Source organism: Protopterus annectens, chromosome 12.part0 (genome assembly GCF_019279795.1).
Source record: "Protopterus annectens isolate FY-2018-M chromosome 12.part0, PAN1.0, whole genome shotgun sequence".
Taxonomy (NCBI): Eukaryota; Metazoa; Chordata; order Ceratodontiformes; family Protopteridae; genus Protopterus; species Protopterus annectens.
Window position 1 is genome coordinate 1,427,840,441 of NC_056746.1, and position 23,668 is coordinate 1,427,864,108.

General features: G+C 39.6%; 1 protein-coding gene across 2 annotated transcripts in view; it reads right to left on the reverse strand.

Moving 5' to 3' along the window:
* Positions 1-23,668, reverse strand: part of DGKE (diacylglycerol kinase epsilon) — a 1,358,385-nt gene that overhangs the window by 939,603 nt on the left and 395,114 nt on the right. For both annotated transcript variants that reach the window (XM_044090462.1, XM_044090463.1), the window contains exon 4: positions 13,712-13,855. In XM_044090462.1, the coding sequence (XP_043946397.1) occupies positions 13,712-13,855 (144 nt within the window). The remainder of the gene's footprint in view (positions 1-13,711; positions 13,856-23,668) is intronic.

Sequence of the window (23,668 nt, forward strand, 5' to 3'; positions counted from 1 at the left end):
CACCCCCACCCCCACCCCCAGAGCAGTACCTATTCCAGGTTATAGTGCTTGCCTGTAAGCAAAATTACTTTGCCCAAATTCTCAGACAACACCACTACCTTGCGATAATCTGTTGGAATCCATTTCTATCCACTTATCTACATACAACCCTGCTCCCCCACATAGAGAATTGAACAACTGTAGACAGTGTTCTACCACTGCCAGCACCTACCTGCAGTCACTGATAACTTTTCCACTCACCTCTGCTGGGGGTGCTCTACCTGCTCTGTTCGCTCTACGGGCTCACTCTGCTCTCCTACCCTGCCTCCAATTCTTCCCACCCACCCCCACTACTCCCACATTTATCTATCAAGTCCTCCCACTCCACCTACACCCAATCACATTTCCATCCTACAGAAGTCAACCCTTCTACACCACGTTCCATCCCTTACCCCACCTACACATAGCAATACTCCTGACACTACTTACCACACTAACATCCTTAACACAACTCTCAAACCCCTATCGCATACCTCCATCTCACTACACATCCAATTTCCAATATATCAGCCCACCTGCCTTTCATCCATATCTCCAAACCTCTATCTCTCCACCAATAAACTCAAAATCCTACCCACAATTCCCACACCCACCCCTCCGCATCTCCCCTAACCCAAAAAACATACTATCTACCCATACTTAAAAGCTCCATCCCATTTAGATTACATAATACTCATACTTCATCAAATCTCCCTGTCTCTCTCCAGCGACATCCATCCCAACCCTGACCTAATCAACTCACCACCCACCGACCATCCAACCCCCTCACACCAACAACCCCAAGTCTATTCGCCACACCATAATTAATGCTCAAAGCCTCTGAAATAAAATCCCTACCTTACATGCTTGGCTCCTACACAATCACCCTGACATAACTGCCATCACAAAAACCTGGCTAAAGCCACACCCGGCTACCAAATGATCTGCACTGACAGACCTAACAAGAAAGGAGGTGGTGTAGCAATAGTCTACTCCTCCTCCTACACAGTTACCCCACACACCAATCGCATCCCTAAGTTCAAAAACCCCAAACTAATTCTTGCCCACCTAAAAATCGGCAACCACAAATCTATTTGCATAGCCTCTCTATATATCCCTCCTGGCGACAACAACATCCCAATATTAGAAGATATCCTCTCCTGGTTCTCTAACATCAAAACTGAAACAACAATCCTAGGCGACATAAACATTAACTGGACCACCAGCAACTCTCAATCCCCTTCGCAGACTATAAACCTCTAGAACTACACCCAAATAAATCACTCTCTCACCAGGCCAAACAAGGATCTTAGTATCTCACCCTAACCTAATCTCTAGATCAGGCATGCTCCCAGACTCTATCAGCGACCACCTACCTGCCTTCGCTGACCGGCACCCCTCTCTACTCCAAAAACAACACACTATATTCAGATCTGTAACCTCTCTAATTTCAACCCACAAACTTTCCCAGACTGTCTAAAACTAATTGCTTGGACCCCCTTAAATAGACTACCCCTAGACAATGCAGTCAGCCACTTTAACAATACCTTTCTCAACCTACTCGACCAGCATGCTCCCCCTAGAACCAAATAAATCAGATCCAAAATTTCGCCCTAGCTATCAAAAGAAATCAAGTATATCATGATCCTAAGATAAAAAGTGGAAACAATACCAAAACAATAAACTACCTAGTACACTATTCGAATACAAACAACTTCGCAATAACGTAAAGAAATTAGTAACTAGAGACCACAAGTCCTATTACACAAAGCTTCAATCCAAACACTCTGCCAACCCAAAAATGTTCTGGAGTACTATGTCCTCCCTCCTCCATCCCGGTAATAAGGACAACCCTTGTCCCAACCCCAACCTTTCCGACCTAGATACAGCCACATCATTTAACTCCTTCTTTGTGGACTGTATATTCAAACTAGCCTCCAGCTTTCCACAAACCCCCCTCCTAGCACATCCCCCCATCCACCACCCTCTCTTCAGATAACACACACCAACCCTCCAGTTTCACACTCAACCTCATCCCCACTAGCACAATAAAGAAAACTACTGCTCCAGCTAAAACCTTGCCACAACACACCAGATAATTTACCCACATCCTTCCTCAACATATCAGCCAACAGTTTAGCCCTACCAATATCCATTCTAATAAACAGATCCATACAAGAATCCTACGTCTCTTCAATCTGGAAACATGCTTTCATTATTCCTCTCCATAAAGAGGCAAAAATAATGACATTACCAACTTCAGGCCTATTACCATCCTTTCCCCACTCTCAAAAAATCTTTGAAAAATGTATCCATGCACAACTCATGCCATACCTAACTCACAACAACCTCCTTACCTGCACTCAACATGGTTTCCGCCCAGGCCACAGTACCATCACTGCCCTTCTCTCCTTCCTAGAATGCATCAACCTTGCTCGTGACTCTGGCAAACTCATTTCTACCCTTTCCTAGACTTATCCAAAGCCTATGATACAGTCTCCTACCCCATTCTCCTCTCTCAACTCTCCCATCTCACCCTATCCCCTTCTACAACATCCTGGTTCTCTAGCTACCTCTCTGAAAGGCAGCAAGCTGTAAAATGGAAATCATCTACCTCCTCCTACCTACACACCCCACAGGCACTCCATAAGGCTCTGCCCCCGGCCCTACTCTTCTACATATTCATTAATTACTTTCACCACTCCATCCCAGAGTCCTCCCTGATCCAGTACGCCGATGATTCTACTATCATCTGCACTGCTGACTACCCCTCCGACCTGTAACTAAAGACCCAATCAGCTTTCACTAAAACAGAAAATTGGATGCAGAACAATCATCTTGCCCTGAATGCAAATAAAACAAAACAAATGATCTTTACTCCCTCCAGACACTCAGGAATTGATACCACCACCTTTTTGATAATTAACCAAAATAACACTGCCATTGAGACTGTGCCACACACCAAACTCCTTGGTATCATCACTGACGAATATCTGAAATTTGACATCCATATTCAAACTGCCATTAAAAAACAACCAAAAGCTAGGACTCCTATACCGACACAACTGTTACCCGACTCCCTCCACCAGAAAAACCTTAGCCTCCACCTACCTTCCCCCCCTCTTTAATATACGGTGCCCTTCAACTCACTAACCTCCAACTTGGCTTATAATCCAAACTGGACTCCTGCTACACTAAAATCTGCAAATTCGCCACCAACTCCAAAAACTCCTCCCATCATTGCAACTCCCACCAATATCTACAGTGGCTAGAACTTCCTAACTACCTGAACTTTCTTAAGCTCACCAGCATCCATAAACTCATACTCAAACCATCTTGCTGCCCCGCTCTCTCCTCCTCCTCCTACATACCTAGCCACTCATTCTGATCAGAAAACCAAAACCTCCTACAAATCCATAGACCTTCTCAGCCCCCTGGACAACTTCTGCTATCATACTCCATAGCCAAACTATGTAACTTCCTCCCGTCGTAATATCCCTAACCACACCAACTTCAAGTCCCTCCTACACTCCTACCTAACCTCAGTCTGGATATGTTCCTGTTCATCTCCTACTTGAGCCCCCCACTACCGTCCATTCAGCAGTCCTTCCTTATCTCACCACCTAACAACCTTCACTTAACCACTAACTCCACTGCTAAACTACTATTTCTATTCTCCTTTCATCCTTTTCCCATACTACACCTTCTTAGACAGTTATACTTTGGAAATGGTCACTGTGGTGTGTGTGTGTGTGTGTGTGTGTGTGTGTGTGTGTGTGTGTGTGTGTGTGTGTGTGTGTGTGTGTGTGTGTGTGTTTGTATTTAGAATGTTAACTGCTCACACAATTGACACTGCAAGCATAGACCACAAGACTGAGAAGCTGGAATATTGAAAACCAGATAGTAGTTGTTCCTTTTAGACTGGTAGAGTGGGAGTTGAGTTTGCCCTTTTTCAGCTGTAGTGTGATCCCAGAGTTGGTATAAATCAGGGGTGCAAAAACAGTGTATTAGACTTTGCAGTTTTCAATGTAACTGCGGTTCAAAATTGTGAGTGGATGACATTGTGTTACATTTTTACATATACAAATATATATATATATATATATATATATATATATATATATATATATATATATATAGATATATGTGTGTGTGTGTGTGTGCATGTGTGTAAGTCCGACTATTCATCAAAACAGTCACTGAATCAGCACCTTGAAGTAAGAATTCTCCTGTGCCTCTGCCCTCACAAAGACGTGGAACATTACATCTCCCAGTGTTCTAAACAAAAGTTTTTAACCTTTGCCTCTCACTGCCTTTTAAAGTAAGTGAATCAGCCCCGCTGAAGTAAGAATACTCCTGCTCCTCTGCTCTTGCAAAGACGAGTAACATCATATATCCCAGTGTTCTAAACAAAAGCTTTTAAGCATGTTTTTGGAGGAGTGACTCCATAGTAAAACTATTTGCCATAGCTCTACTAGGTTGGCTAGAGATCGTCCCCTACCAGGTTCGCTAGCAGCCAAACCGCCTTGCTTTTCCTCTTTCTTTACTCTTCAGACTTCTGCCTACACTAGCCTAAACTGAGTCGCTATGACTTTCTGTTTTTTCCCAGTCTTTAGGGACCTTCCCCACAATTCCTTCTGCCCTCTGCTCACCATCTTCTTTCCTTCCTTTAGTTCACCCCCTTTGATTTTAATTATTCTCCTCTCTTTGTATTCTGTCTTCTGTAACACTCAACTGCTGTTAACTTGCACCAACTACTGTGTCTCTTTGCCTCACTCCAACTTCTCCGAGCTACCCCCCCCCCCCAAGCTCGACTCCTATCCCTTTGCTACCCTTTTGACTCTGTGACTGATAGTCTACTTTTCTCAGGGCTAGCCTCACTACGCTCAGACACATTTCACTCACCTCGCTCCCCCCATTTCCACCCCCATATCCTGTCTTTTATACTTATCCCTCTGACACACCCAAAGCTGTATACAACACCCCTTCCTGTCCTAAAAACTATCTCTACATTTCCCCTCCCCTCCATCTCTCTAGTTACATCGGTATCACTACTGATCAGAACTCTCCTCTCTCTCTCGCTCTCTAACTCCCCCTAATGGTTCCTTCCTCAACCCTACTTACAATCCTTATCAGTCTAAACATTTTCCCTACAAATGTTTACCTAACTCAAAAGCAAATAATTATTCCTAGTCTTCAAAATGACTATCACACTGTACTCCATTATTTATCTCCCTCTTTTACTTTTCCTCTCATCATTCACTGTCTTTCATCCTCATTTAACTCCAGTCAACAGCCCTACTAAATCTCAAGACTATATATTCTCTTATCCACAGCAATCTGTTGACAACACTTCACCTACCATCCCTCTAAATACTCCTCTACCCAAAATCAGAATCCCTCCTTCCTGCACTATTCATTCTAAAACTAAAACAAAGTATCTCTGCAGCTATCTTTACAAACATAAGTCTCACTTTCTCCCTGCTGCCCCAACCCAGTACCTGTCAGAACTTCACCCTCCAGTAATACTATTCCTCCCAACCAACATGCCCCTACCCTGCCAAAACAATGCATCTCATTCTACTCAAGAATATTAGTATACTCAATAAAACTAGTGAATTCCATCATGCCAACCATACCCCTGATGTAATCACCCTTACAGAAACATAGCTTAAACCACATATCCCAGGTAGTGATATTTTTCCCTTTAGTATACTTCGCCTTGATTGCCCAAAGAAAAAATGGGGTGGAGTTGCCATCATCTACTCAAACCATCTAACCCTCACTTGTACCAAGGAACCAATCCCACCCCCCCCAGCTGAAATCCTAGCAGCAAACCTTAAACTCAATAATTTCTCAACCATCACTGCAGTAGCCGTCTATATTCCTCCGGGAGATAATATTCCTCTGCTTGAAAACTTTCTCTCCTATCTCACTGAACATTACTCACATGAAACAATTCTCCTTGGTAACGTAAACATAAATTGTCTAGATCTAAATAACCCAAACTCCACCTCAAGCATTAATCTACATGCCTTTACTCAACTAATATCTGAACCCACCCACCACAAAAACTCACAAATTCCTAGTACCTTACTTGACTAGATAATTGTATCTGACCCTTCTATAGATCATAACCCTGAAACCCTACCCAATTCCCTTAGTGACCACTCTCCAATAAAAGTCGCAAGATTTACTCCCCATTTTACCAGATCTCATAGATACATAACTTGTCGAAAACTATCCAACTTCTCTCCTGACACCTTTAAGATCCCTCTCGCTAGAATAAATTGGAGGCACCTTAAAGAGTTTACTCTGGATGATGCAGTCCAATCTTTTAACTCTATCTTCCGTGATATACTAAATTCTCTTGCACCCCTTCGTACGGTTAGAATAAAATCAAAAGTATCCCCATGGCTCTCCAAGGAAACCTGCACTCTTATGAGAAACAGGGATAGGCAGTGGAAAATCAGAATGAGATATAACCCCCCCCCGACTTGCAAAAGTACAAAGAAATTAGAAACCTGACAAAAAACACACTGCTAAAGATAAAAAGGAATTCAATTTTAACCCTCCTACAGCACTAAAATCTAATCCCAAAAAATGTTGGAATTCAGTCAACCAAATACAGCATCCTGGAAACCCTTCCTCCCTTAATCCCTACCCAGACAGGACACTTGAAGAAACTGCCACTATCTTTAACACCTTTTTCATAGAAACTGTAAGAAAAATGGTTAATACAAACCCTCCCCCTGCTAAGGATGCTAATCTCACTGTCCTATCTCCCAACCCCTCTAAACCTTTTTCTTTTCAACATGTATCTACTACCTACATCAAATCTCTACTCTCCAAATTAAAACCCTGCTCTACTTCTGCTAACATTCCTTCCTACTTCCTCCAGCTAGCTGCCAATACTCTTGCTTCTCCTGTATCCATCTTAATCAACCGATCTGTCGCTGATCTAAAGTTCCATCTATCTGGAAACAATTTTTTACATTATCTATCCACAAAGGAGGTAACTCCATAGAAATCTCTAATTTTAGGCCAATAGCCACTCTGTCACCAGTCTCTAAACTACTTGAAAAATCGATACATAAGCAAAGTCTGCAATACATAACACGGGAAATCCTACTCACTCCTACCCAGCACGGTTACCATTCAAAACACAGTACAATCACTATCTTTATCTCCTTTACCAACACTATTTCACTGGCTCGTGATAATAACAAACTTGTATCCTGCTTTCTTCTAGACCTTTCTAAGGCCTTTGATGCCATCTCACACTCTCTACTTCTGGCTAAACTAACTAATCTTAACTTCTCTCCAGCTACTGTCCCTTGGTCTTCTAGCTATCTCTCCAATCGATTACAAACAGTGAAATAGCTCTCCGCACTTCCCGCCCCCTGTAAAAATGGGCGTTTCCCAAGGATCCATTTTGGGTCCATTGCTATTTAATATTTTCACCAATCTACTCTATACTTCTTGCTCTCAGTCATCACTTGTACAATATGCAGATGATTCTGCTGAGATCACTATCTCTGACTCTCCCTCATCTCATCTCTACTACCCACCCAGGCAGCCTTTAAATCAATGGAAATGTGGCTCACCAACAATCAATTAATTCTGAATAAGACTCCAAAAGAACAAGAAATGCAGCCAAAGACACAACCTCAAATAGAAGCAGTTCTCTCTATTGGGTACAACCACAAGAAATGTTAAGCGTTTTCGTCCCCCATAAAATTACATGGGACTTCTTCAGCTGAATAACTTCATATGGCCGACACCATGTGAGCAAACGTTTGAAAGGCCGACAAATGATAGAGCTTTTGCTACAGTGCGGGACTGGGACATTCCCCTTTCCTGCACTGTAGTGTGAACTCAGAGTGAGAATATTTAAGTAGTAGGGGGTGTGGGGGTGCAGGGGGCTTGTCCCCCTGCATAACACTGTGTTTACAGGTAGGTAAATGGTGCTATTTCAGGATGTCGGTCTTTCAGAATGTTGATCATATGGTGTAGGCCATATGAAAGTCGGCATTCTGAATGGTTGACATTCTGAAGTAGACCCATATATATATATATATATATATATATATATATATATGTATACACACACACACACACACACACACACACACACACACACACACACACACACACACACACATATACATAAAAATATAAAAACTCTTAGGCTGCATGACTGTACTATAGTGGGGAAAGGGCAAATTCCCCAGTCCCCACCGTACCTTGATCTGGCACACGAATGCCGGCACATTCAATCAGTTGATATTCAATCAGCTGTTACAGCAGTTTTCCAGGGTTCAACTCCCATTTGACAACTTGTAAGCTACCTATATGCATAAATACATGCATATATGCACATACACAGACTTATACGTGTGTGTGTGTGTGTGTGTGTGTGTGTGTGTGTGTGTGTGTGTGTGTGTGTGTGTGTAAATGCACACACACACACACGCACACACAAGCACATTCCTATATAGAGAGAGAGAGAAAGGAGGCAGACAACGTATATACTTATATGTACACATATATGCATATATTTTAAACAGGAAGAGAGCAAATGATCAAAACAATATGTTAAGGCAAACTTCTTCACTTCACATTAAAGATGTGGTGAGATAATTTTTCCCATTTCAACTAAAGCCATTTTCACCTTTTCCCTATGTCAGAAACAAACATTCTCTACTGGAAAAAGGAATGTTATCTCTCTCTCTCTACAGATAAGGGTGAATCAAAAGGTGGAGGAGTTTAAATATTCTGTGGTGCTGTTTACAAATGAGGACACAGGATAAAGTGTGGGAACTGCAGGTGTTGTACCAGGCTGTGGTGGTGATCAGGGATGTCAGACTAAGGATGAAGGTCTTAGCACCTGTTCAGTTTGTCTCCCCATTCTATCCCATGGTTAAAGGTTCATAGTTCATAGTTTAGTACTAAGCTAACTGCCCTTGCGAGCCATTTTAAGCCTAGCCAATTATCCCTTGTGAGACTCAAACCTTGCACCTTGTGCTTGCATGGCAAACACCTTAACCATTAAGCCACCCTCCCCTGGGCTTTGGGCAGTGATGAAAATATAACATCAGTGAAGAAAGCAGTGGTAGGGTGCTTGGCCTCATACTCCATGATAGAATATGGGGGTCACCAATCTTAAGACAATCATGGAGCAAAACACTGCTTCCTAGGACTGAAAGGAGCCAGGTGAAGTGATCTGGGAATCTAGTGAGAGTGCCCCGTAGTTATCCTCCAGTGGAGGGGCCTCAGACATGGTCTGCTGGAAGAAAGTGCCAGAGCAAGTCCAACAGTGTACAGGATGTGCAACACAAGTACTTACATGCATATAAACCTATGCCTTGAAGGTGACTACATATCTGGTAATACAAGTTAATGGTAATGGTGATGTAGAAGAAATAATGTAGTTTACTGTACTTTTGGGTACATTGCTGCTTTTGTATAACTAGTCTACACAAATCTGTAAGGACTGCTGGAGAGGAAACAGCATAATGAAAAGGGGAAACATGTTAAGTAAATTACTTCCTGCCCTAACAGCACATGAACAGGAATGATAACTGATACCCCATTCCCCACATACTCAGACATGCTGTGCTACACACAAGTGCACTATCTTCCTTTTGTTTAGAACATGCCACTTACTGCTCTGAACAGGTACTGGGATTTCTCATTAGAGATTTTGCACTCTAGAAATGTTAAAAAGGCTGCACAGGATAGGGTACATGTGAATGTGTCACCCTCATTTAATGTCCATCTACTATACTGAAGTCCTGACTGGTGTCACACCATAAGTTACTAACTTCAACTACGTGCACACTCTTGAGGGGAATCACCCAAACAGTAAAAAAGCATCACTGTGCAGCTAGATGCCCCATCAGTGGGTCTAGATGTGGGAGTACTGCGGACTGCCTAGTTTAACTTTAGAACAGTTTCATTGTGTACACTGAGATCTCCTCATTCATAATGGAATATTATTAAAACTACAACTTGGGAGAAGATTCCTCATAGTGAACCATAGTACTCGTACAAGATAACTTGTCTAATTAAAATACAGCAATAGTGAGCAATGCTGCACACACTTTAGTTAGTTAATACTGTAAATGTTTTACAGTTATTCTGTTGTAGTAATACAGCTGACAGTGTTATACAGTGAAAAAGCATAAAGTCTAAGCACAAACAACATCACTACAAACAACACTCAGGGTGTAGCATCAACTGTTGCCGCATAGTTTGGATCAGTGCTACTTATCAACCTTCTTCAACTGTCTTTTCTGGGCATCCTCATTTCCTCTTGCCTTTTTCCAGTTTTTCTCAGATCTACTTCACAAATTGTTTTCTGCTTTCCTACACATATTACTGAACCATTATAATCTGTCCTCCTTGTACTTCTCTGCAGCTGGGGTTACTTTGGCTTCTGTGCTGGTGTCCTCAATTCTTCATCTATCCTGTACAGTGCATCCTACAACAGATATAAGGAACTACATCTCCATCACTACAAATTAGCTTAACTGCTCTGTCTGCAATGGCCTGGTTTCTGTATCATACAGAACCAATGGTCGCACCACCATTTTGTACACCTCTCAACCTCTTTGATATTATTCTCTAACCCAATCCTCCTGACATTTTGTGCCAGAGCCACAGCTGGCTCATTTATCATCTAGTGTTGGTCCCAGATATGGTACCTCAGCCCTAGTCAGGTGCACCAAGCCTGATTCATTAAACACGCGGGTCTATATTAGATCATGGAAAATTCAGTTCAGCGAATTCCATTTTCGTTGCACTTACATCGAACATGCCATTCGTCGAACTGTTCATACTGAGATCACAGTACAGTGAAGATAGGAAAATTTGCTCTTTCCTCACTGTAGTGCAATCTCAGAGTTGGTATATATAATTAGTGGGGGGGGGGGCACAGCCCACAACAAGAGCGGAATTCAATGAACGGCCATTCGCTGAAGTGGGTTTTTGCTTATTTAATATAGACCCAAACACTCCACAACCCCATAATCTTCAACTGAAGGAAGAGAACAAAAGGACGACCTCTACTTTTAAAGTGTAGCAAGCCATTTGTAGCTAATGGTTGGCTACAGCTTATCACACATAAACCGTTGAAGTGCATTTATGGGGTTCATATTAAAACACCGTACGATGAAAACAGTGAATGGTGTTTCGACACATATTCAGCGAAAGCTGAAAATGTCAAAACCACAGAACAGCGATTTCTTTCCTAAGGAAGGAAATCGCTGTTCCAACCCCCCCCCAAAAAAAAACATTAAACACTTCCAAACACATACACACATACCCTAACCCTAATTATACTGCCCCAAAAACAAGTAAACAACTAAATACACATATGCACGTAACCCAACCATACATCTAACGGAAAAAAAAACAGTAAACATTTTAAAACATATGTACTTACCTTAACCCGCACCCTAACCCTAAGGTCAGTAACTGTTCCACAATCACGCTCGGAGATATACCGGACAAGGGACCACACTACACTTCAGAACAGGCAAAGCAACGAAGCAGTCAAGCGACTTATTTCCCACTGAAAGAATTTGCTGAACAGCCACTTCGCTGTTTTGCCTGTTCGCCCTACATGTGTCAACGAAAACACATTCGACAGAATGCGTTTTCATCATTCTAATAGTAACCCCATTCCTGTACCAGCATTCAGAAATGGCGATACAGAAAAGAATGCGGGAACTGCATTTCCTCCTGAACCCTAACACCTTGCAGCTGCCCTTCCTTCCACCCTTGCAATGATTCTGCTCTGTGCTAGTTGACTGCAGGACATCTGATTCTAGCTTTGACCTCCTAATCCAGATTTCCCCTCAATCACCCTTCCCAAAAAACTATTTATCTGTTCCACTATTTTTCTTCTGATGTCCCCCATTTGCTGCTATGAAAATTGTCTTGTCTGTACTCTGTTTAATGCCATGTCATGGTCAACTTGCTCACAACTCAAATGTATAAAGTAAAAAATGCAACCCTTACTAACAATGTTCACCATTATGTAATGCCTCAAGCTAAAATTGTAAAAGATGTGTTCAGTCTATGTAAATATGTTAAATCTTAAGCTTCAATGCTATGTTACTAGTCAATGTTAAGTTTGGTATGATGTAAATTTGAATGCTTCTGTATACACCTTATATTTTGCTTAAAATTTAACTGTAGAGCTTTTCTCCCCGGGCCTCCGCTGAAAATGGACATGCACCCAATTGGACATTCCCGGTCAACAAATGTAAAATAAATAAAATGTGGCTTCAGTTTTACATTCCATTTCCCTTGTCATTTTTCATGTTAACTTGTTAAAATAAATAGGACATGATTACACATTACGGCTGCAAGGTAGGTTTATACAACTGGCTGCGAGATTTAAAATGGACAGAACAACACTTTGAAGCAAAATCTGTGACATGAGGTATATAAACAGGTTGCTAGCTAAGGTAATCCCACTGCTGTCATACATGCATAAGCCAGAACACAGGGGACAAAATGTTTATCTGCAGTTGTGTGTGTGTGTGTGTGTGTGTGTGTGTGTGTGTGTGTGTGTGTGTGTGTGTGTGTGTGTGTGTGTGTGTGTGTGTGTGTGTGTGTGTGTGTGTGTGTGTGTGTGTATGGGTGTGTGTGTGTGTATGGGTGTGTGTGTGCGCGTGTATTATTGTGCATACATGTGCCTGTGTGTGCGTTTGTTTTACATTTCACATGGTTTCCTGTGAGGACGATATATGACTTTTCCTCAGGATGAAGGCACATCTATTGCTTTAAATCACAAGTAACAATCATGTATGATTCTCCTGAACAGGGAAGGCTTCCAAATATAGGCTTGCATGTGGTGCTCCATGTGATTACACACACCTAGAGCTGTAGACACATTTTTATTTCTGAAATCACCAAGTGCATTCTCAGACATCTGACAAATCTGTTAGGATATCTGAAGTGGTTTTAAGGATCGTGTCCTGTAATGCTAGGATATATGAAGTGGTCCTAAGGATCTTGTCCAATAATGCAATATATGAAGTGGTTTTATGGACCATGTCCAACAATGTTAAGATATACGAAGTGGTTTGATGGATCTTGTCGTACAATGTTAGGATATCTGAACTGGTTTTATAAACATTATCTTATAATGCCAGGACATCTGGAGTGGTTTTATGGATATTATCCTATAATGCTAGGTACTACCAGTAGTCCTACAGCCTCTCTGATGCTGCTGTTTGTCATTTCATTCTCAATAAACATATATAATTGGCATTTTTAGGATGTCAAACATACATACATACATATATCTGTATACATATATATATATATATATATATATATATATATATATATACATACATACATTATCATTAATGTGGGGTCTTTTCAAATCAGAAGTAAAAAATAAAACCACTTTGCTCATACAGAGTAATATTTTCAGTAATTTCAAACGCAATAATAGAATTATCTTCTACCTGCTTGTCCCAAGGGTTAGTAGCTCTTGCAGCTTACAAAAAGACTCTTCCAAAACATGACTGTTAAAGTCTATGCCATCACTTTTAAGCAAGAAAAGAGTGCACATTTTGCAGATGATTTATATTGCACTAAATACAGAAATATTTGGATTTACTCATTGTAATATGGTGTTAAATTACTATTATTATTGATATTAAATTACCTTAATTTTCATCTCATCAATTGCATCCAGAACCCAGCCAACAGTTCCATCCCCTCCACAAACAAGCACACGGGCTGAGTTACAGGGCAGCAGTGAACAAAGCTGAAGGGCTCTCATTGGAGGAACAACACTTATATCAAAAACCTAGAAAGAGAGAGAAACAGAATTTACTACACAAATTAAAATGCAATCAAACATCATTACATCTAGAGAAAAAAATGTAATGCAAATCAATGCAGCACTTGGCTGATTTAACTTGAAGGCTACAGGAAACATTGTTCACTGCTGTTACTGTAAGGCTACATTACAGTAGTTGGCTGACAAAACAAAATTAGTCTCTCTAGTTTGCCCATTACATGCATTTCACATTAGGAAAATATATTTTGCTGTTGCTTGTTCTTTACTAGTAATTTTAGTGTATTGCATTAAGTAGTCTTATAATCACTTTGTATTAGCTTATGCTTCTTTATATCTTACTATTTTTGTCATAAGTTGGATGCATTTCAATCCAAATGTAATTACTTTAACAAAATAATGCTAATCATATAGATCTATTTCTAAATTTTTAACTTTCAAAACGTTGACTTTCTTATGGTCGACACCATAAGATCGAAGTTTTGAAACTTTGAAATTTAAATAAAAAAAAAAAAAACAAAAAAAAAAATCCCTGCACCCCAGCGTGGGGGACTGTGCCCCCCACACCCCCTGACAATTAAATATACCAACTCCAAAATCGCACTACACAAAGGAAAACAGTAAATATATCTTTCTGTGCTATACTGTGATCTCCATTTAAATGGTTCAGTTTCAAAACTTCAATCTTATGGTCTCGATCATAAGAAAGTCAATGTTTTGAAAGTTCAAAATTTAGAAGTAGACCGAATCATATATATATGCTCAGTGCATCTTTGCACCCAGTTGGTGGCTGAAACAGATCCATCCACTGTCCTGGTTAAGAATGAATAGGCAGATAGATGCATACATAAATATATACACAACTTTATAGGCACATAAATAAATAGAATTTAACTGTCTGCTTTTCTTCATAGTCCTTTCTCCACCTGTATGAGTGCTGCTGGGACTTCCCTCTCCACCACGCATTCTAACAGTATATTCCATGGGCCTACAACCTCCTCTGTAAAGTATTTCTCACAGAGTACGATTCCCCTACATGCATTCTCTCCTCCTCTCTCTGATCTTCCTAATCAGGATGATGCCTTCACATCTCTTCAACATGACTAAATGTACCCATCGTATAACTCTCTTTTTCATCTGGTTTCTGGTAAGAAAGTACTTAATTGAGTTTATTTACATCAATTATATGCTTTTCAAATTCTTAGAAATTCCCCAAAGGTAACATTTTAATGTGTGTTCAGGGTACATTTTTTGAAAGCTGTATTCTTCCTATGTAATTTGGTATAAACTTGATCATTTTCATTCCATACAACAATATCCAAATAGGATACACTGTGACAATCCATATGATTAGTAAAATTAACACCTACATCATTATTTACTAAATCATTAAACACACTGAATTCCTGTTCATGTTTAGCTCTACATACAAATAACAAATCATTTACTTATCTATAATATTTACAATATTTCAAAACCTTATTTTGTTAAAAGCTAGTTGAGAAAATATTTATTTAAAAAAATACATAAAAATGTTTGCATAACTGGGGGTAAAATGGTGCCCCCCATTGCAGTGCCCTGCAATTATAAATATAATTATCAAAAACAAAAAATGATTATGTAAACCAAAATGTATTAAATATTAAGTATTGTGTAATATTTTTTCTTTAATTTGAAAGTAACTGTAATGTTATGTTTGATTAATTTTATACTCCAGGTATTTCCATTTTTTTTCATTACCTGTGATAGTGAAACTGAATATGAAAGCAGAAAAATGCTTTTGTTCCTAATGTTAAAAATGATTTTATGACTTTGTCTAAAAGTACAGCTATTCGTAAATGTTATAATGTGGTTCACTATAGTTCTACATAGTCTTAATGACTTTCATTAAAAAAAAAATGAACAGCCGCAAGAGGTAAACTCATTACAACATAACTGGAATGCAGTGGTAAAGCCCACAGATAAGGGCAATAGTATTGTTTTAATGAATAATGAGTTCTATTATGAAATGTGCTTTAAATGTTTAGTTAATGATCAAATATATAAGAAAACTTTCAGATTTTATTATAACAAGACCTTAGAGAAATTTTATGAATTATTAAATAAAAAGGTTGGCTAAATTTTTTAACTGACAGTTACAAAAATAAGTTAATTTCTGGTACTAGAATTCCAAGTTTGTATTGTTTACCCAAGATACACCAAGATTATGATAACCTCCTCAGAGACCGATTTTGCCGGGGTAGCTTTTTGAAACAAGCAGGAATTTGGTTTGAATTCCATTTTATGTCATTCTGTTAAGAGGTTGCCTTCTTACATTGGAGAGTCTACAGAGTTAATGAAGAAATTATAAGAAGATCATTTAGAAGTTGATTACTATTGGGTTATTTTGGATGTGGAAAGTTTATATACCAACATTAAACATAAAGATGAATTAGAAGCTGTTGTGTGGAGTTTTGCAGATTCTTCTACCACACATAATATTAGATTTAATACATTTTTCTTTACTTAATTTTTTTGTTTGTTTTTGCACTGCAATGGGGTGCCTATGGCCCCCAGATAATCAAGCATTTATATGTTTTAATATTTAATAAATTTATCTACTGTACTATTTTTATAAAAAAATTAGTTGTGAAATATAGATATACAGATGATTTTAGTAATATATGAATATAAACCTAAGAAATTAAATTGTTTAATAATTTTGTAAATAATGGTGTAGGGTTAATTTTACTAAACATGGATGTCATTAGTATAGCTTATTTAGATACTGTTTTAAGAAATGAAAACTGTAAGATCTACAATAGATTACATAGGGATAATACAGCTTCCAACAATTTATTAAATAGTACTAATTGCCACCTTAAACACACAAAAGGTTTACCTTCTGGAGAATTTCTAAAAATTAGAAGAGACTGTAGTAGATGGTATGTCTTTTTTTAAAGGAAATAGAAAATATTATTAAGATCTTTGAGAACAGAAATTATCCTTTGGATATTGTAAAACAAACTTATCTGAATTGACAGTGAGAGCAGTGAACTATAAGATACAAATGAGGTACATTTGGCAGGTTATAGAAATAATAAAAAGAATATTAAAACTAAAGGTAGAAACATATATTATATGACTGAATATAGTGTTTTACAGACATAATAAAATTCTTAGGAAATAATGGAAAATATTAAGCGAAGATGAAGTCTGGATGGAGAATTTAAAATTATTTATTTCTTTCAAAAAGGTATAAGCATAAAGATAAGATGGATCACAGTTATGACAGGAAAAAAGTGGTAGTAGGTAGCTGCAGTATTTGTGAACATGTGATTAACAGGGTTGAATGCATAAATGGTAGGAATTTTAAATATTTGGGTTTATTTACATGTTATTTTTAAAGCTAATGGTTTACATATGTTACATACAAATGTGGGCCTTGTTACATAGGTAAAACAAAATGGAAGTTTACAATTAGAGTTCAGAGGCATATAAATGACATTAGAAACAGAAACATTGCTAATCCAGTGGCACAACATGTGATTTTACAACCTTGGAGAGAACTTGGTGTTACAGCATGTTTTACTGCAAGATAAAGCTAATGTCAGGGATCAACACAATGTTGCTACATTGTTGCTTCATAAGGAGGCAGTGATAATTCCAAAATTTGGGACTTTGAAACCACATGGTTTAAATAATGAATCAGACCGAAGAGCACTGGGTAGATTGTAATGTAATTATATTGTTTAATGTTAGGTTTTTGAAATTATTTGGGTTTTGCTCCTTTAAATAGTGCTGCTGTTCTTTCACTGAATGGTCATGTGATTTGACCGAACATTTAAATAGGAATATTTTTAAATTTTTATTAAATCTTGTAAAGGATGGGTTGCCAAGGTGCTAGACATTAAACAAGTTTTTTTTTCATCACTGGCTCTGATTGTCAATGTTGAAGTGGCATCCCAACCTCAGGTGGATAAATGGGAAAAAAAGTGGTTATGGATGGATGGCTCTATCTCTGGTTACTATTTGTGGTTTTATTCAAAAGTTAATTTTTGTCTTCACAGTTTCTCTATTAGCCTTGTATAGGCCTGAGAGAATTCCATCCATTCCTTTTTTCTGAGATATTTGAGCTGGAGAAACTTTTTTTGTTGTTCTTGTTTTCTCTTTCCTTTTTTAGGGATAACATCAGCTCTCACGAAGTGCGGCAAGTCAGAACCCCAACAGATCTCAAACTTCTAGACACCCACTCTCTCTCATGAGAATTTGAGGAATGCCCTATGGTCCCTCTGAAATGATCTCTCTTGGTTCCACATTGAAATTAGAAGGGAGAAAGTACAGTTGTGTACACTTACCATAAATGTAGATGTTTGAGTGTTTTCACTGTTGCAGTCATTACATTTGGGTAATCTGCTGGCAGGTTGCCCTCAGTCAGCCTGATTAACAAAGTCTTGGGTCTTGCATCGGTTGCTGTCCCTTCTTCCATGACGTCAGGTCATCAGGGGTATAAAACATGCAGCCGACGCCATTACATCTGTCTTTCTTGCCGCGCGGTGCCCAAAGCAGAAGCAGTTCGCAAGTGCTGGTCTGCCGACTCCTGAAATTTTTGAGTTTCAGAACTGAAGTCTTCAACTTAAAGCTAAGTACCCTGTTGGGGAAACTTTTCCTTGCTCCTTACCGATGTCAGTAAAAGTTAATAACTGTATTACTTGTGGGAAGCAAATACCTCATAAGGATTTTCATTTGTACTGTATTCCCTGCCTAGGCCCTGACCATGACGTTCCTTGCTGTCAGTTTTGTGCTTTATTTAATCAGTGCACTATCCATCATCAGTACATTTTTGCTTCAAAATATTTTGGTTCCCGGTTTAATTATCCAGACACCATACTAGTCTCTGGCAGGGTCACAGTAGCGGCCATCTAAGGAGGAGTCAGACGTACTGTGGATTCCTGCAACATCTCAATGAGTGTGTCTGAATCAGACTGGGCAGCATACAGTTTAGCTTTTCTGAATTACTTTTTTTGCATGAGAAAGATATCCGAGTTTAAAGGTTCCACCATTCTGGATTGCTTAAGGCACTTCAGATGTTGGGTTTCTAACTATATGTTTAATACAGAAAGTAAAGTACAAAGGGTTTTAGGAACAAACAATTAGCAGATCTGACATTTCTTATAATCGTGTTCAGCCCATAGACAAAATAAGCACTGGGAGACAGCATCTGCCTACTGTAGTCACACTTAACTCTAAGCTGATGTTAACAAATATTTAACAGAAAAATACAAGAAAAAGAAGGTTCCCCAATAGGACACTTATCTTAACAAGTGTAGGCAATGGTAGCACTCAAAAACAATGCAGAGAACAGATCAACAGAAGTAAAAATCCTGGATTGGCGGTAAAATAATCTGGAGATATTACACACCTACATCCGCTAATGTACCCCTATGCCCATGGGCTTAGGTCATACACTGGACCTAAAAGCGTACAGAAGGCAATTTTTGGCTAAGGTATACTGGCTTGACTTCAGGGTATCTCAGCAAACTAACCCATCAGTATAGGAAATATTGCACAGCGAAATAAAGAAGGACATCTCTGAACATAGAAACGTCATGAATAACTGTGTAAAACTGTATTAACTTCTGTAAATTGTTAGAAATGTATACTACATGAAATATTCAATCTCTAACTCTGTTGGACAATTATTCTGCTGTGCAGCTTTTTGTACTATGTATAACTTTTACTACATGAGACAAACTGTCACAATTTCAAAAGTATCTGTGTAATAGCCTATGAGATGTAAACCAACTGTTCAATAAATTCGCAGTGTGTGTTTTTTACAGAAGTTTTTCTCGACAGATGTTTTTGTGTTGTATGTTTATTTCATATTTCATGAGTGTGTGTGTGTGTGTGTGTGTGTGTGTGTGTGTGTGTGTGTGTGTGTGTGTGTGTGTGTGTGTGTGTGTGTTTAATGCCAGAAACTGTAAATGCTAGAAAAAGTAAATTGGAATTGTGACGAGGTGTTACTGATCTAAATAAAAAAAAAAAAAGCACTGTCACGGAACCATTTGGTTTCAGTGTAAACCAAGTACATGGACTGGGAAATAAAAGCAATAGAAATTCCTAAACAGAGAAAAATGAGAAGTTGCTAGAAACCTTAATATGGTTCTACATTGGATTATATTGCTGAATTTCAGCAAAGACATCATATTCTGAAGTTTGACATGACTCAATGTTTGCATGGAAGTTCAACAGAAACACTTAGCTCTAACTGTATCTTCAGAATTTGATTTCTTCTTTCGGCTTTTCCCAGTTAGGGGTCACCACAGCGGATCATCTGTCTGCTCATGACTGGCAGTGGAGTTTTACAATGTCGAGGTGAAGGCACACACACACACGCACGCACTCACACCTAGGGCCAATTTAGAGTGTCCAATCCACCTATAGCATTGTCTTTGGGATGTGGGAGGAAACCGGAGCACCCGGAGCAAACCCATGCAACCACAAGGAGGACATGCAGACTCCATACAGAAGGCACCCCAGCCAAGGATCGAACCGGAGAACCTCTTGCTGTGAGGCGGCAATGCTAATCGCTGCACCACCATGGCCACCCATCTTCAGAATTTGATGCCTCTCTGAAATCTGCCCTAAATGTGTACTATTTTTTAAACAGCTGCTATATGTTTTTTTAAACACCTTCATTAAATTATCACTTAATACACAGGCAAGTATACACTAACAGAAAAGAAAACAAACCATTTTAACATTTTTTCATTTAAATACAATATACATCACATATATTTTCCCTACTATCATCAGTTCGACATTACAAAAACTTGCTGAATTCCTCCTTCCCTTAAACCTCACTCCTCCTTCCAAACATTACACATACATTGTTTCCGCAATTTCCATTTACTTCCATGTGATTTGCTCCTTCCCTTTTCTAAAAATTCTTTTGCTACTTATTATATCTCTTGTGTAATATTCAGCACCTCAAAAGTGTACTAATGCCAAGAACACAGGTCGCACCAGCTTGAGGATTTATGTACAGCAAGATGCTGCCCTCTTCACTGTCAGCAGAAACACAGCCAGTCGGACTTGAGTTAACAACTTTAGAGGATTAATGTTTTTGATGCAGAAAAGCAAGAAAGTCCATCTGAAAATGAGATTCCAACTGTAAAAAAAGTCAAGAAAAAAAGGGAAACAAAAGTATCACAGACAGTTTGGACATGCTTCTACTGACAGGCTATGCAAAAGCTGCTAGACAGCTTAGGCAGTGCAGATCGTAATTGTGTACATCTGAGTTATAAAGGATTGTGAACTGCTTTGAAACATGCATAAAATACAGCAACATGACAACAAGCTGCAGCATGAGGCATCACAAACCAGTCTAAAACCATGACTCATACTTTTCACTGTCCAGATTTTTGACTCGTGCTCCTCATAACATTTGTAGTTTTCTGGCATATCTCTTGGATGCTCTGAGGATTGAAGTTGGCAAATAATGACATACATTTGAATTTCAGACTTCACATCTTTCAGAACATGTTTGCTAACTCAAATTCAATGCTTCTAGCAGCTTTCTAAGTTTGTAACAGCAACATTTAAAATGTCTCTCTATTTTTGGGCCTTTCTCCCCCACTATTTCAGGCTTTGTCCAGATTTCTTGCACTAAAAGTTGGAGAGGTATGCTATGCATTATACATCCATTAGCAGTGAACAGAATAAAGATTATTCAGACCCTGGTACTCATTAAGGAAACATTACAGTCTGAATAGACTGTTTTAATAAATGATACATGGAGCTGTTTCACAGATGTAATGCAATGGTACTTAAACTCCAGATGAAGAATAAAAGAAAGGTATACTAATAGAAAGAGTCTACTGTCACAGTTAGGGAAGAGATACTGGAAAGGCCATTGCCAACTACTGAAAATAAAGACTACGGCTAAAATGTAGAACACCCTGAGGTACAGGGATTCGCAGCATACGTCCCTGTCATTCACCTCCCCAATACATACAAAACAAATTAATCTCCTTGCTTTCACAGTGTAAGCTATTCTCTGGAGAACATGAATAATCAAACTACTACTGCTCATAAGGGAATAAAGCTTCTTGGAAACAAGCCAACCCAACATCCACAAATTAAAATTAGAAGTTATGTACTCACCATAACGTTCCATCTGAGTAGGTGTATTCATTTGTCTGCAACCTGTGGGTTATGGATCCGATATCGGATCCGAACCGGCATGGTTTTCCAGCTATGGATCCAAGCTCTCAGCTCCTCCCCTCACCCATAATGCCCTGCTCTACCCTCATGACCTCAGATCGAGTTTGCCAAAGCAACAACACCCTGAAAAGGGTAACATAGAATATGCAGGAAACTGAAAGGCCAGGGGTATAGGAGGGCGGGATGGTTGCAGACAAATGAATACACCTACTCAGATGTAACGTTATGGTGAGTACATAACTTCTAAATCTGAAGTAGGATATTCATTGTCTGCAACCTGTGGGACAGAGTCCCCAGCTACCTGAATCTTGGGCGGCCATCATGGAAGGATATTCGAGCACCGCGAGCCAAAGGATGCTCTACCCCTAGATGCAAGATCCAACTTATAGTGGGAAATAAAAGTATGAGATGAAGCCCACGTGGCTGCTGCACAAATATCATCTAGAGGAATCCTAGCCTTGAAGGCTGCCGAGGTAGATACTGACCGGGTTGAATGGGCATGAACACCCTCCGGTGACCGCCTTCCTGAAGCTTGATAAGCCAATAAGATGCACTGTGAAATCCAGCGGGACAGAGAAACTTTAGAAATTGGCTTGCCCAAATTGAATTTTGCAAAGGAAATAAACAACTGGTCGGATTGCCTATGACCAGCCGTCCTGTTCAGATAAAATCTAAGTTGCCTGTGAACATCTAATGAATGGAGCTTATATTCACCTTTGTTTTCATATTTAGGGAAGAAAACAGGAGGTTAATGGACTGATTGATGTTTGCTTCAGAAGCGACTTTAGGAAGAAAGGACGGGTTGGTCCTGAGGTAGACACGGTCCGGATGAAATACCAAGTAAGGAGGTTTAGCTGATAATGCTTGAAGCTCAGAAACTCTCTTGGCCGATGTAATGGCTACCAAAAAGGCTGTCTTGTAGGACAAGAATTTGAGATCCACCGTAGCCGCTGGCTCGAAGGAGGCGGTCAAGGCCTGTAGAATCAGAGAGAGGTCCCAAGGAGGAACCGCTTGTTTTATAGGCGGCCTGAGAAGAAAAGTACCTTTAAGAAAAATTTTACACAATTTGGCTGACATAAGAGGATTAGAGTCATGGCCAATGTGATAATGAGAAATTGCCGCCAGTTGTACTTTGACTGTGGAACTGCTGGCACCATCGTTAAAGAGAGTGGTTAGAAAGTCAAGCACTAATGGAAGAGGAACCGTGAAGGGATTCAGGCCTTGCCGCTCCGCCCACAAAGAAAAACGTTTCCACTTGCTGCGGTAAACCTTTCTAGTGGATGGTTTATGAGCTGCCACCAAAATTGCCTTAACCGGTGACGAAATACCGGGAGTCCTGATCAAGAGTGGAACTGGAGCAGCCAAGCGGTCAGCTTCAGGTTGTCCAGATTCGGAGGAGGAATGCAGGATGGATGGGATATCAGATCCGGGATGGGATCTAGAATCCAAGGAGGATTCACCGAGTGAGACCTTAGGAAGGGGAACCAGATCTGTCGAGGCCAAAACGGAGCAATGAGAATCATTCTGCAACCCACCCGAGAGGCTTTCTGAAGAACTTGGAGCATCAGAGGCAAGGGTGGATAAGCATACAGAAGACCGGGTGGCCAAGCATGCACC